The sequence below is a fragment of the Alosa sapidissima genome, chromosome 13 (assembly GCF_018492685.1).
Source record: "Alosa sapidissima isolate fAloSap1 chromosome 13, fAloSap1.pri, whole genome shotgun sequence".
Classification (NCBI taxonomy): domain Eukaryota; kingdom Metazoa; phylum Chordata; class Actinopteri; order Clupeiformes; family Clupeidae; genus Alosa; species Alosa sapidissima.
The window spans coordinates 32,353,223-32,368,028 of record NC_055969.1 but is presented as its reverse complement, the minus strand read 5'-3'; the positions used below and the strand labels follow the sequence as shown (position 1 = coordinate 32,368,028).

The 14,806-nt window shown below is 40.5% G+C and overlaps 1 protein-coding gene across 5 annotated transcripts; it reads left to right on the top strand.

The window, feature by feature from the left end:
* Nucleotides 1-130: 130 nt before the first annotated feature.
* LOC121680294 (leukemia inhibitory factor receptor-like) lies at nucleotides 131-14,622 on the top strand. 5 transcript variants are annotated; one of them, XM_042059560.1, is made up of 18 exons: nucleotides 131-267; nucleotides 2,552-2,738; nucleotides 3,722-3,798; nucleotides 5,064-5,204; nucleotides 5,363-5,498; nucleotides 5,680-5,955; nucleotides 6,193-6,474; nucleotides 6,593-6,741; nucleotides 6,878-7,034; nucleotides 7,146-7,210; nucleotides 7,313-7,511; nucleotides 7,835-8,011; nucleotides 9,857-9,955; nucleotides 10,418-10,570; nucleotides 10,705-10,848; nucleotides 11,378-11,471; nucleotides 12,193-12,256; nucleotides 12,365-14,622. In XM_042059560.1, exons 3-18 carry the CDS (start codon nucleotides 3,796-3,798, stop codon nucleotides 12,857-12,859), a joined length of 2,634 nt encoding a protein of 877 aa, XP_041915494.1. In that variant the 5' UTR covers nucleotides 131-267; nucleotides 2,552-2,738; nucleotides 3,722-3,795; the 3' UTR covers nucleotides 12,860-14,622. The 5 variants fall into 5 exon arrangements, with proteins under 5 accessions (XP_041915494.1, XP_041915493.1, XP_041915490.1 ...); XM_042059559.1 differs by having other exon boundaries at nucleotides 5,056-5,204; nucleotides 7,316-7,511; XM_042059556.1 differs by having other exon boundaries at nucleotides 5,056-5,204.
* The last annotated feature ends 184 nt before the right edge of the window (nucleotides 14,623-14,806 follow it).

Here is a 14,806-nt window from a genome sequence, read left to right as displayed (position 1 = left end):
TCATTTGGGACATTGGACTGATGTTGCTTGAAAAAGGAAGGCGTGGCGTGGTAAAAGTGATAGTAGGCGGGGTTAGCTTTTCATGCCTGAGTAGGTTTGATATAGACCGAGTTGTGCTTTCATAGTGAGCCAGTGAGTAGGCTAGTGTAGGTTTGACACAGACCGAATTGAGCTTTCAATGTCATAGTGAGCCAGTGAGTAGTTGTGACACCTGTTGTTTTGGAAAGGAAACATTGTTTCTTATAATATTCGAAGGAAACATCCAAGGTTAGTGGCTCTTGATTGTGCGCTTTTTTGAAAACTATGTTGATGAATTTCGGCAGGATGGTTTAGTGTAGGATAATGTATGACGTTTGATAGTGAATAAGTGCATGACACCGAATCATACATCGTTATGGTTCAGTGTTTCTATTCTGTTCTAGCATATATATATATATATATTTCTATGTCAAATTGTATGTTAACTTTTAATGTTTTCTTCAGTAGACCTAGATGTTAACTGGGTGAATAAGTAGCATGAACATTATTAGAATCGTAAACTCTAACTTTTTTCCTATACCCACAATGTGACTGTCTATTGCCAAGAAATGTGCCATTCCTTTCGTGTTAGTAGCCTAAGGGGTTCTTTCGTGTTACAGTAATGCGCTCCGTTGCGTTGTAGCTACTACGCGCAGTTGAGGTGCTCTGGCCCTAATAAAGCTTCTCGCTGTGTTGTGAATTGTAAAGGCTCCCACACACAGCTGCGTTCCGTCAACGCATTCCAGTGGGTGTTCCAGACGGTAGCAATGCAAATGACTTGAAGTAAAGTAGGAAACACAACGAAAACACATTGCTCAGATAGCCTAGGGGGAACAACGGGTTTAGTCGTGGAAGTTATTTTCTTTGGAAAGGAAACACGAGGATTTTAAGTAAAGTAATGTAGGCATATGCACTTACTGTACCACAACACCCTGCAGCCACTACTTAGTCTTACAGATCAGCATTGGTGATAATCTTGTCTTCCCTAAATATATGGCTATGCCACCATTCATGAAGCAGACCAGCCTGTATCACACAACTTGCAATTTATTTTAAAATGCATTAGTTCAAGCTCCATAGTCTGGCCAAGATATTGTATTGTATTAGGCTACCATTAAATAGCCTACATTCTCACATTCGATTGACTCATGAGTGGTTATGGTAGGCTATTTAGCAGACACATTTGTCCAAAGCGACATACAAATAACAAAAGTTAAAATTAACAATAAACAATTTAAAAAGTTGGTATAGACTGAATTAAGGAGAATAGCAATAATAAGCAACGAAGTCAATTCAATTAATAGCCTAATGAAAATAAATAAATACTAATATACAAACGCTTAATAAACGAAGTGCATGTTAAACAGTCTTTAGACCACGTCTTGAAAGACCGAAAACTATCACAGGAACGGAGAGCACTAGGCAACGCACCACTGAGGAAAAGAGACGTGAATTTGACCTAGCGTTTACGGCTGGTCGATACAACAGACGCTCGTTAGAAGACCGTGGGCAGTTGGGGATATATATCTTGATCATCTTGTTCTATAGGCCAAGATGAGAGATTTAAATTTAATTCTGGCCACTATAGGGTGCAAGTGGAGGAGAGGAGTTACATGTACATGTGTCCTCTTTGGCTGATTGAAGAGTAGGCCTATACAGCGGGGAAAATAAGTAGCCTACTGAACACTTGAAAAAAATTTTCAGTAGGCCTACGCATACTTCCAATGAGGCTATTCGCATGACATTAGTATTAACTTAGGTAATCCAGACATATAAAAAAGCCAAACATTAATGTCCATAAGTTGAGTTATGAGTAAAAAAGTGGATAGGAAAAGTATTGAACACACTAAAGCAGTACACAAAGACAAGGAATGGCAAGAAACAAGCTAGAATCTAGTTAGAGAGCGATTATCCCTCCTATCTGTGCAAATTGATATAAGTTGGGTTAGTACATATTGATGGGCTATAAAAAGATGTTGCATTACCAAGGTGTCACACAAGAAACAGTTCATGATGGGTATAAAAGCAAAGAGCCCTCCTAAGATCTTTGCAACCTTATTGTTGCAAAACATCAATGGAACTGGTTAGTTTTTTATGGTTATGGTTCAGTCCACATCAACGGGACGGACCAACCTAGCCAACCTTGACCATGCCTGGGCTGGTTAAGAGTATTTTGGCTATTGGATATTTCAATGTGGTAATATGGTGGCAGCATGGAGGGGAGTGTCTCCAGGACGCTGGTTTCACTGTTAAGCCTTCATGAGGTGTAGTGGGCCTAACTTAACGAAACATTGGTGAATGAGGGTGCCCACTTGATAACCCCAATGACATGCCGCATACTATATAGGCTACTGTTGTTGGATGGGCCATTTGTATTGTGCTTGTGACCATTTGTTGGCGGATTTGTGGGTAGTGTGCTTTTTAAAGTTAAACTTGAGCAGGGGCTTCTGAATGTGTTTTTACCTTGGATTTTGGCACAAGGGATTTTAACATCTAATCCTGTGTATTAATGTAATGCATTTCAAAACTTCAGAATCATCCAGTAAGCAGTATTGGAGCCGTTTTCTGCAAGTGGAAGGAACATCACTGCATCATCAACTGGCCATGCACAGGATGTCCTCGCAAGATTTTTGACCAGGAATTCAGAAGGACAGGCAGAAGAGTAGCCCAAGAGCCAAGGACCACTCGGAGAAAGCTCCAGAAAGACTTGGAGGCAGCAGGTACAAATGTTACAGAAACAATCGGTAATGCACTCCACTACCATAGCCCCTATGCATGTTCACCCTGCATGACTCTATTACTGAAAAAAATCATGTCAAAGCGCGTTGGAAGTTTGCTACACAACATTTGGACAACCCTATGAAATACTGAGAGAATGTATTCTGGTCAGGCAAGAGCAAACTTAAACTTTTTGGATGTCATACTGCACACCATATTTTGAGGAGAAATGGCACTGTGCAACACCCTAAAAATATCATACTAACAGTGAGGTTTGGAGGTGGAGGTATCATGGTGTGGGGCTGTTTTTCATTTCATGGTACTGGCAGACTTCATACAGTTGAAGGAATGATGAATGGAGTCATTTTGGTCTGGGAGATGAGGGTGACCAGGATGATGAGGATGAGACATGGCTAGACCTTCCAGCAGGACAATGATCCAAAGCATTCAGCAAAGGAAACTCTCAATTGGTTTCAGAGAAAGGAAATCAAGGCCCTGACATAAATCCAACTGAACAATTTTGGAAGTTAACTAAAAATCAGGATTCACAAGAGGGACCCTTGGAATCTTCAATATTAAATGACTATCTGTTTAAAAGAATGGGCCAAAATCACACCTGAATACTGTAACTTATTCCGTCGTACAGGAAATGCCTTGAAGCTGTCAGTACAAACAAAGGCTTTTCTATAAAGTATTTAAGAAATTTCAGTAGATGTGTTCAATACTTTTTTCCTGTGTCATTCCGCTTTATTACACATAACTCTACTTATGGACTTTAATGTTTGGATTTTTTAATATGGGTGGATTATCTGAGTTAATACTAATGTAAAAAAATGTTCATGTGTTCAATACTTATTTTCCCCGCTGTATAGTATAGTCATATGTAGGCTATTCTAGTGCATGTGGTAGCCTACAAATGGACTTGACGGATTAAGAAGGGTTCCATTGAATAACTAATCTACTGTATATTTTCACTTTCTTCCAGAGCTTTTCCATAAATCATGATTACCAGTCTTCTACTGACTTCCTTTCTCATCCAGGCAGCTGAAGGAATGCAAAATGGTAAGCTGTCACTTGTCAGTCACTGACTGAGAATGGATAGGCCACACTATGCATTTTGACTCTCAGGACTTTTTGTGGTGGTTCTCTTGAAAATGAATAAATCTTCTAGATACACTGTAAAACTCTGAAATCCACACAGTACCTGGCAGGGCTTAAAATTCATTTTTCAAAATGGGGGGGAATTCCCCCCTTAGGTTATTCATGTAGGGGGGATTTACACAATTTGGGGGGGACGATTCTGATACCAAGTCAAGAATTGCGATTTCAATACTTCGATACTTTTTTTAAAAAAGTGTTTGATTTTGGGGCCCCCACCACCCTGACGTCATCAGTAATATATACTGTAGTGGGATCATTCACAACAGTGGACATCCTAGATTCTGCTTGACTCTCTCCACACACACAAACACACACTGAAAATGATAGCTTATGTGATATGTTTCTATCATATATTTTTGAATTCATATAGAGTGTATTTATTTAATAATGCATTTTTTAAAGTATAGCATTTTACTAGTAATTACTACTAGCTAAACATATTTATGTACATATGATTTAATGCCTCATATTGACGTTTAACCTATAACACTTAGGCATATCTTTAATGTGGTGTGTAGGTCCAATTGAGTGCACATCGGTGATGAGTAGGTGTAATTGAGTGCCTGTCACTTTAAGAAAATACCTGAGAGTAATTCTATGGAGTAATTAGCCCCCCTTCAACCTGACGGTTTTAGGCTGTAGTCGCTAGTGAGTAAAAGTTGTGCATAGTGCGGTATGTGTATGCAAATCATTATGTTTTCTATGTCATTAGATACAATAAATGTTGACATGTCGAAGACAACCTTTCTGGGATCAAGTGTTGACGTGACCGGAGCTAGCAGGATAGTTACCAAGGAGCTCTTTCCAGATGTAAAAGTTTGCCATGGTAGCGTAGCCTATTTGCGTAAGCGCAAAGTGGTTCTCTCTCGTGTGTGTGTGCGTGCGTCTGCATGAGGCTATGTTCAATTCAACTCGGTAGTTGATCAGTCCGGTCAATAGCACCGCATTCACGCCACTTAATGATTAGGCTATATTAACATTATCAGACAGGCTGTAAAAGCGTATGCGGGAATTTCTCGCATTATGATGGCTAGAGTTGCGGGACTTGAACAAATTATGCGCAATACCCGCAATCCCGCAGTGAAATTTAAGCCCTGTATAATACTTATTTTCAAATCTAACCCTGAAACAACACATTCACTGACTTCTTCTTACCAGTACCACAGCTTCAAGATGTACGTGGTGACATAAGTACTAACGGGATTGATGTATCCTGGACGGATGAGCCCTCTTTTGTCAGCCAGCAAGAAAATGTTATTTATGATATTGAAGTCTACTACCCTGAACAGACAGAACCTGTGTACAGAGTAAGTTGATGTACAGTAAATGCCATTGACTTTAATGTTAATGGGCTCTGTGCAATTAGTTTGAAATGTTAATTCTATGGTTATATAGATTGAGCACTCTTGGAGATTCTTATAAAGTGTTTCCTCAGCTAATGGCATAATTGGACTCACTCCCTTAGGAGTCTATTGAGAGAAGATCGAATATTTCTCATCATTGGCACTGGACATCTCCCCTACCACTCCAGTGTCTCCGACATTCAGTGAGACTTCGACACCACAATGCCAGTGAGTGGACAGATCGTAAATATGTCACAGGTCAGTGCAGGTCTTATCTCATTATGATTAGGCCACAAATGATGTGTCTTACTGATGTGTGACTTAAATGAAACTCTTTGAACAACCGCTGCCCAAATCTGTTGATGCCAAGTGTTGATCAGATGTTTGTAGGAAAACACATGTCATCATTTTTGCTCCTCTCATTACTCTTCTTCACTAGGTTCAGATCCTGATTATTCGGAATTACCAGTAATTTACCCACGAGACAACATTGAAACCGCTGTCCTGGCTGACAGCCAGAAAAAATTCTGTTGCATCACTCCTAATGGAACCACACTAAAAGATTTTACATATGATGACCGACCAATGAAATCTATTCGTGTAGGGCAGACCTACATTGTTGATTTGTTGATGGAAGCCACTGGCACTGGGGGTTCTATTCTATATTGTGAAGTGAAAAGGAACTACAATGCAGGATCCGTTGTCTACGTTGGCTGTAAGATATTTCTTTTTTCTTTGTGAATGCATTGTTTATTACTGTTACTAGACTTATTAGCCTGCAGATTACTCAACATCTCTCAAGTCTAAAGAGACATTTTCAAATATCCACTTGAACAGGAAACTACTATGTTAGATGTGGCACATCCATAGATGCCGGAGCTAGTTTGTTTGTTTTTAACCAAGGCATAAATGTTAGTGAAACATTGGGTTTATGTATATTGTGTTCTTACAGATTCTCCGGAAGTTCACAACTTTACATGCGAGACAAGAAACCTCCGTCATCTAGAGTGTTCTTGGACACAGGGTAGAGATAAAAACCTAAGAGGAGTTCAGGGTACCAAATATACTCTTAATGAAAGGTATTACTGCCATCATGCTACTGCAGATCGTTCACTCCACAAGAAGTGTTCCATAGAAATATTTCCAAACCAGGGGGAGGTGGCATGGACACTGACAGCAGAAAATAAAATCAATAAAACAAGTTTCACTTATACAGCTGACCCCAGACACAGAGGTAAAGACCACTGTTTACATAATCCACCACATGCATGTGTAGGCCTAGCTGTTCTGTACTGTTGTCAGAAATAGAAAATGGGTTTGTCACAGCTCTGAACTGTTCTGATTGGTTGCAGTGTACTTGCGGGCTCCTCAACGTCTAGAAGCCTTAAATGTAAACTCCAGAAATGCTAGTATTCAGTGGGACTGGTCTGATGCCAACCTGATGTTATTATCAATGCGATGTCAAGTACGAATAATGTGGTCCAACAAAACAGAAGATGGGGTGAGTGGCATTTCCAGATTCTGCTCCAATACACATGGTAGCTATATAACTGCACATCATATTGGAAGACAGCCCAACGGACTGGCCATCGCTGTGGGTGGTTCATGTTCTGTCCTGTCCATTTTTTCCTGTGCAGAGAGAAGACGACACTGGAGTGGGCCTGATCTCCATGACCCTACGTGAGCTTCACCCGTACACTACCTATTCCGTCCAGGTGCGATGCGCATCCAACGAGCACTTCTGGAAGTGGGGGGACTGGAGTAAAGAAATCACATTTGAAACCAAAGAGGACAGTGAGTATGACTGACCAAGGGTAGTTCAGATGGTCCCGATTAAAACAGATTTGCTTCACTTCAAGGGCTTAAACACTGTTTTTTTCCCAAACCCATTGGTTTTCCATTTAGTTCCTCAGGCTGTGGATGTCTGGATGACAGTCGACAGCAACAACAGGAGTCTTGTGGTGTGGAAGGTATGTTTTCAAACATTTGCCTATACAGTACTTTATTAGCTTAACCGGGCCACAGTCCTAGTAGCCATTTATACTCCACCTTTGTGGTCATTTTTCTCACAGAAGCTAGTGCCTGAGAAGAGCCATGGAAAGTTGGTGAAGTATGAACTGTCGTGGAATGGCTCAGTCCCTCTGAGGTTGGAGCCAACACAACACTGTTACAGCATGAGCACTGACCGTGTGAAGAGGATCACCATCACAGCCATGAACAGTGTTGGCTACTCACAACCTTCAACCATCATCAGCCCATCACAAGCACGAGGTGAGAACTGGGAAGCCGAATTGAAGATGATCTAATTTTGTTAGAGGCATGTTTCAAGGACTTTGTTTTTCATTGTGGGAAAGTAAAATACACAAAAAAAAGCAAAAGAGACATTTGTGATGACTTAATCTGTGTGAACAAAATTGGTCAGCAGTGAATGGGTAATCCATGAAGAGTTGACTTGTTGAATCTTTTTAAAGTGCCCCTATCCCAGTCAGTTGGGGTTAGTGTCCTCACAAGACAGCCGCTGTGGTGACCAGTTCAGCTTCCTCCACCCCTCCCTCCCCCTCACTAATATATTTTGTATTCACTATCTTGGAAAGATGTGGAGACAACTCGTGTTAATGGCGGTAATGGTGGTGTGGAGTTGGCCTGGGCCCCGATGCCTGGGGCCAGTTGTGGGTATGTGGTGGACTGGTACCTTGTGGGCAGCCAGGACAAGTGTGACATCCAGTGGATAAAGATACCAGCTGGCCGTACGAATACTACAATCAATTCAGGTACAGCATACCATTATCTAAGAATAGCATTTGTATGTATAAAGTAGCTGTAAACATATGTTTTTATGAGGTATATATGAAATTTATTTATAAGATTTCATCTGCCATATATTAAGTGGTGTGTTGTATATTACATTCTGTGAAGCATGATTTCACAGTTGACTGATGGAAATTTAAAAACATCTATCTATAAATTACAGGAATGTCTGTCTATCTTTGTGTATGTTTGTGTGTGCCATGTGTCTTGCTACGAGCATGAGTAAGTGCAGTGCCAAGTTTGACATTGTTTGGAGAAGAAATGCAAAAGATAGATATCGCTAAATAAATGTATATAAATGTAAATAAATGTATAAATGTATTGGTAAAAGAAGCACACATTGGCTTTCACCACTCACTAGGCTACTGTAGCCACTTTCCCTCTCATTCACACAAGACTGTAGGCTACCAGAGAAGATAAGCGGGGATGAATCACCCACACATCTTGCACTCGCTTATCTTTTTACAACTGAATCCGTGGGTAAAAAGATAAGCGAGTGCGAGATGTGTGGGTGATTATCATGTCTGATCTCAACAGTAAAGACATCCTGAATGCAGTTTGCTTGCATAAAATTGTTCTGCAGATTTTGCAACAACACGCCAACAAACATGAATGCTGCCTATTCAAAGCAATGTCAAAAAAATAGTCCTGGCTACTTTGGACTGTCTTTAGACTTTAAATAAACAAACAACAATTCCGACTGCAAGGTCCCAAATTGAAACGAGCGAAAATGGTCCCGAATTTAAGATTTCAGAATGCCACACATGCAAACATGATCAGCTACAGACAACGAGTGGCATGCAGAGCTTGATGTTGATTAGGCTAGGCTACTACCAGGGACTGTTTTTGAGTCACGTTGTTGCAAATTTCATATAATGATGCATCATTCCACAAAAAGGTTTGTCTTCTATCATCAAGTTATTCAGTAGGCTAAACATATAGTTTTAACTCAAAGTTTTTAGGCCATTTAAAAGGCCATTTATGTCATTTAGGCCATTTATGTCATTTAAAATTTGATCAGCTAGACGAGTGGCAGAGTGTTATGTCACTTATGGGCTACCAGAGATTGTTGCAAATTTCATATCATTATGCATCATTCCACAAAATAGTTTGTCTTCTCTATCATAAAGTTATTCAATAACTTGACTCATAACAGCTTTTAGGCTTGTTATCTCTTGTACCTCATTTTGATCTATAAAAAATTCACATGCAGCCATGCCTAAATTCAGCTTACTGCATATTTATTACATTATAACATTATAATATAATATTCAGTATTCATTATTGAATGCTTATAGCTGAAATTATGTTTTTCCCTATCATCCTATTTTTTAAAGTAGGCCTACCTCCAGACATGGAATTGGGCCACAGGTTTTCTTTAGGAATAGCATGGTTGAACGGGCACTGCACTACTGTAGTTTAATACTGTAGATTAATTCACAGAGATAAACATCCTGTTAACTTTTCTGATGTGTTCAATTTATAGTTCTCACATGTCATTTTAAATTACTCTAGTGCACCATGGTGGTAACTGGAGGTTACAACTTGCAGTGGGACCATTTATGACATCAGTATAGAAGCCTAATGCATAGACATGTTTGCCTTGCCTTGTCTTGTTAATTCAGAAACAAAAAGCATAAATTCATAAAACTGAATTTCTTAAAATAAAAATAAAAACGCTTGCGCTTCTGTAGCCTCCTTAAGGCACATTGATTTCATAACCCATAAGCTTATTTAGCAACAGGTTATTTATTTTCTGCACTTTTGAGAGTTTGACCCATATTGTCTGAAATGCTGTTGTCCTCTAGGGCTTAAAGATGGCGTGCGATACACATTTTCTCTGTATGCCTGTACCTCAGATGCCCCAAAGCTCCTGCAGAGATGGGAGAGTTATGGCCGAGAGCTGGGTTAGTAGTCATTCTTCCTGATTAAAAAAAAAATAGCATGTTTTTATATGTTAGATAAAAGCAATTTTAGAACATATTTTTGTAACTTACTCTACTTTAAATAAATTACGCATTAAATACCATGTTTGGTAATACTAGTAATATGACATAATATGTCATCCATTTAAATATGAATAACTTATAAAAAATGAAATGAAGAATACGTTCTAAATTGCCTTAATGTTTGCTTTTAAGGGGTAGCTCGGGAGGTAGATTAATGCCTCACATTCATTTTGGGGTGCAGTGTCTTGCTCAAGGACACTCGACAGGGTCAGGAGGAGACAAGCTCGAACCAGCATTCTTAATGCTGGAGGACAAGAGCTCTATAAATCCAGTCCATTTATTAGTTAAGAATGGACAACACAATGGACAACTTCATTTGCATTCAGAACAACTAACACTGTTATCATTTGCATTTCGCAGCCCCAGACCAGGCTCCAGGCAGTTTCCAGGGTAAACAGGATGGGATGGATGTAGTCCTCACCTGGGACGAGATACCCTTGGAGCACCGGAGAGGGTTTATTCAGCGATATGAGATCAAATATACCCTCAGTTCCCACGGACAATATAAGACAGGTATTAACTAAATTTGTCATTTAAAAAAATCAAAAGTAAGTTCATCTTTTTTTCTGCATGTGTCTGTTAAAATAGTTTATTGATTAAATAAAAACCATCGTCAGCAATGACTGTTTCGGTTTATTTTTATTCAGAGACTGTTTTAGGCAGTAAGGATGGGATGCAGAAGAGGATTTACCACCTCCGTCCTGAGACCTATGAGTTCTCGATACATGCTGTCACATCTGGAGGCAAAAGTAGCAAACCAGCAACAACTAGAGTCACGCTTACCTCACAGGGTAGGTACAGTATGCTCAGAAACTGCCATCTCACAATGATTTAAATGTCTCTGGAGCCTTCTGTATGCTTGGACGGATTATGAACTTTTGGGCCCCTGGGCCCAGATGTATTAAGGGCCCCCCACTAATTGTCACTTATGTGCGAGGGGGTGTTTGGGGGTCCTCCCCCAGAAATTTTTAAATTTGTTTGATGTGATTTCCTGTATTCTGGTCCATTTTGGGGATGGCCAATACTAAATTCAATCATATTCATAGCCTACATGCTGATGTGTTGATATTGAGGCAATGATTCCATGCAAAGGCTTGGGCTTCAGGGCCTCCTGACTCCTTGGGCCCCCCGGGCCTGGGCCCAGTAGGCCCGTGCAGTAATCCATCCCTGTCTGTATGTTATATTAAACATACATACCTGGCCCTTGTACCAGTACTTTGAAGCAGAAAATAGTTATCCCTGCCTTTGTACAGATACTTGACATTATGCCATATACTGATATTGCATTTGTTTTTCTATGCTAAATCTATCCTCTCTCAGTTTCTCAGATCATTGTATACAGCATCGTATCACTAGCAGGTGCCATCGCATCGCTCCTGCTATTCACCTTTCTGTGCTACCAGAAAAGGACCTGGTAAGGGAATGATCATGTACAAATACCCAGCAACAAAAAGTTCCACAACTCAAACTGTACCGGTTTAAGGCACAGAGTGTGCAATTCTAATCCAATGTGTATTTTGTGAAATTCAATTCATTGTTCCTCAAGATCTTTTAGCTGTGGATTTAGTGTGTGTGCTCAAAAGAAATCACGTTCAAATAGGTATTTGAACACAGTCCTGGCTTTGTTGGGGGAAAAGCAATAACTCGTATTGAACCATGGACAGCCCAATCAGTGCACTGCCTCAGGTGCCTAGAAGTCAGAGTAATATGATAGGGGAATGAGCTCAAATATCATCGACTTTCACCAGAACCCTTCTTTTAATGAAGGGTTCTTCAAGAATGGCTCCTTATAGTACAATTCCTCACAATGTCCTGGCAAGCATTCCAAATTTACTTTCTGCTTCATCTGTGGTAAATGTCCACATATTGGTTAGAACTAATGCCCTCCTTGTTTTGTGGGACCCCTCACATCTAAGCATTATTTCTTGACAAAGGAGGTATTTGGGATCATTGGCTTTACATACATGACGTTACTTACACCAACCAAATAAGCTATATTGTGGGTTTAATCCTTCAAATACCTTTTGTGATATGACCTTGTCTTTATCAGTCATTAATTCTGTGGAACTTTCTCATATTATTAATTCTGATTGTGTATTCTCATTTTTCATGTACATTTGCTTCACTCTTAAAAGGCTGAAGGATAAGGTGTACCCAGAGATTCCAACCCCTCGATTTGTTGGTGGTTTGGACGCAAAGGTCCGTAGACCCAAAAGCATATTCACACACCTTCATAATTGAAAGCAGATACACGTTGGTCAGGCATACCGATTCAGTGGATAAATGATTGTGTCCTCCTTTCTGCAGGGATTTCAATCGTTTGAGTTACCTGCGGAGCGTGTGGAACATCTGGATGCTTCTCCCATACTATTCAGTGATGTCAACCAGAAGGTCACAAACAACGTTACGCACAATGTCTTCTTCCCACTGTACAGGAATATCGCAGACTCACAACCGTCAGATCCAGCAGACTGTAAATTCCACCCCAGCATGAAGATCCCTATTACTGAGATAAACAACCCCAACTACAAGCCGCTGGGGTCTGTAGGTGAGGCAGGGGAAGCCGCTCCAGTGACCACAGAGGAGGTCACCATGCCAGGATACAAACCCCAGCTGCCTGGAGAATCCTCCCTGCTGCCCTTGCGTTCAGCATCCTCTTACCGGGCTTTGGAAGATGCCTGCCAGGGCGGTCTTTTGGAGAGCGAAGACTATATTTCAGTTGGCTTAGTAGGAAGCCCTACCTCAGTCAGCTCTTCACAGCCCTTGCTTGGAGATTCATATACATTTGGACAGCATGCCTAGCTAGGTTACAGTGTCAGAAGATGATGCTAAGTTATGGATGCAGAAAAGTCATGTAGTGCACAGCAGCACCTACCTTTGCATCTGACTCTCAAATGGTTTGACAGGAGCATAACATAATAACTGGACTATAAGTTGCATCAGATGTTCAGACACTGTCCTGTTTGGTGTTATCACACTAGCTGTTGTGAGCAGTTTCTCCATGTGCTTGTATAAAGCCCCTTGCTAGTTGTTGCCTGTGTTGCAACACTCAAAGTCACAGCACTGAATGTTCTAGAATATGGTTTGTGTGTGCGTGTGTGTGTGTGTGTGTGTGTGTGTGTGTGTGCATGTGTATGTAATTGGGGAACTAAACTGAAAATGTGATTGGGAACTTGTTATTTGTATTTTTTTGTTCTATGGAGCCACTGAAGAAGGACAATGGTGGGAATTCATTTTTTAGAGGTAGAAATGTGTTATGGCTAGCTCTAGCATGGCATGGTCATATATTAAGAGATGTCAACGTTTGTCTTTTTTCTTGGGACACCAGAACACTGGGACACATGCAACTAGGCTGATAATGAGATTAAGCTTTTGGTCCCCGACCAAAAGGAGCACAATCATGTCACACAGGCATACACTGGAACACACACATGCTGGAGCACACACACCTGAACCTGTCACTCACATTCACACCTGCACACACACCCCTCACACACACTGGTGGTGCAGGAGTCCTCCTGACCCTGTCAAAGTGTTGTTTAGCAAGCTTGAGCAAGACACGGTACCCCAATCCTCTCTTGGTGCAAGTGGATTTACTTGCATGGCGTATAAGTGTGTGTGTGAATGGGTGAATGTGAGGCATTAAGTTGTAAAGCATCTTGAGTGCTTGGAGGAGTACACATACACACATACTGTACAGTTTCAGGAGTAGGGAATGAAGTAGGGGATGTTGAAGAATTGAGATGTTGACATTGAAATGTATTCTCTCTCTCTCTCTCTCTCTCTCTCTCTCTCTCTCACACACACACACACACACAGAGAGAGAGAGAGAGAAAGAACGCAAAAATCCTAATTAGTACAACAGCTCCCTGACCTAACACTACAAACCCCCAAATGCTCACTCGGGGTATTGCCCAATTGATTGTATATCTGAACAACAAAAAAAGGACTAAATAGATAGATAGATAGATACTTTATTGATCCCCAAGGGGAAATTCAAGTGAAATGTGAATGATATATCCAACTATGAAGATGAACACAGAAGCACTAGTAATCTAACCTTGGTCCTTCACCACCAATTAGTATCCACTGTGTAAAACACATTCATCCCAAGTGCGGTCTTCTGTTTCATCACACACATCCATTTGAAGACCATGCCTGTTCTAGGCAGGGTGCATTGCAAGCATTGTGTCTTGCCCACCCAAACAAAGTCAAGAAGTTTTTTTTTTTTTTGGTTTGTTTTATTCAGTGTGCAGTCTCAAAACCAGCTTGGATGTAGATGAGTTGGTGTGGAGTGCAATGGTAGCTAGCTGGTGCATAGCTGTGCAGTAGGCTCATGTATGTGTGCTATTAGGAAAATTCTGCCCATTTTTCACATTTTTTACATCTCAGTCGCTGAGTGCTGTCGGTACGAGAAAACTCCACATGTGTAGCACTATAGCTGCCTGGCTGCTTTAGCTGTTGGCAAGGATGTGCAAAATACATCAAAATATAAATATCAAATACCCTAATGTTAAGTGTATCAAAGTAAACTACAAAATGCATAGCCACACCATGTGTCAAAATAAAACAATGTCAAAGTCTGCTTTATTGTCAATTTCTTCACATGTCATACAAGACATACAAAGAGATCGAAATTACGTTTCCCACTATCCCACGGTGGAGACAAGACATATTTTACCAATTAAGTCCACAGACAAACATAACATTCAAGTAAACAATATAAAAAGTAAATAAGAAGGCACATAC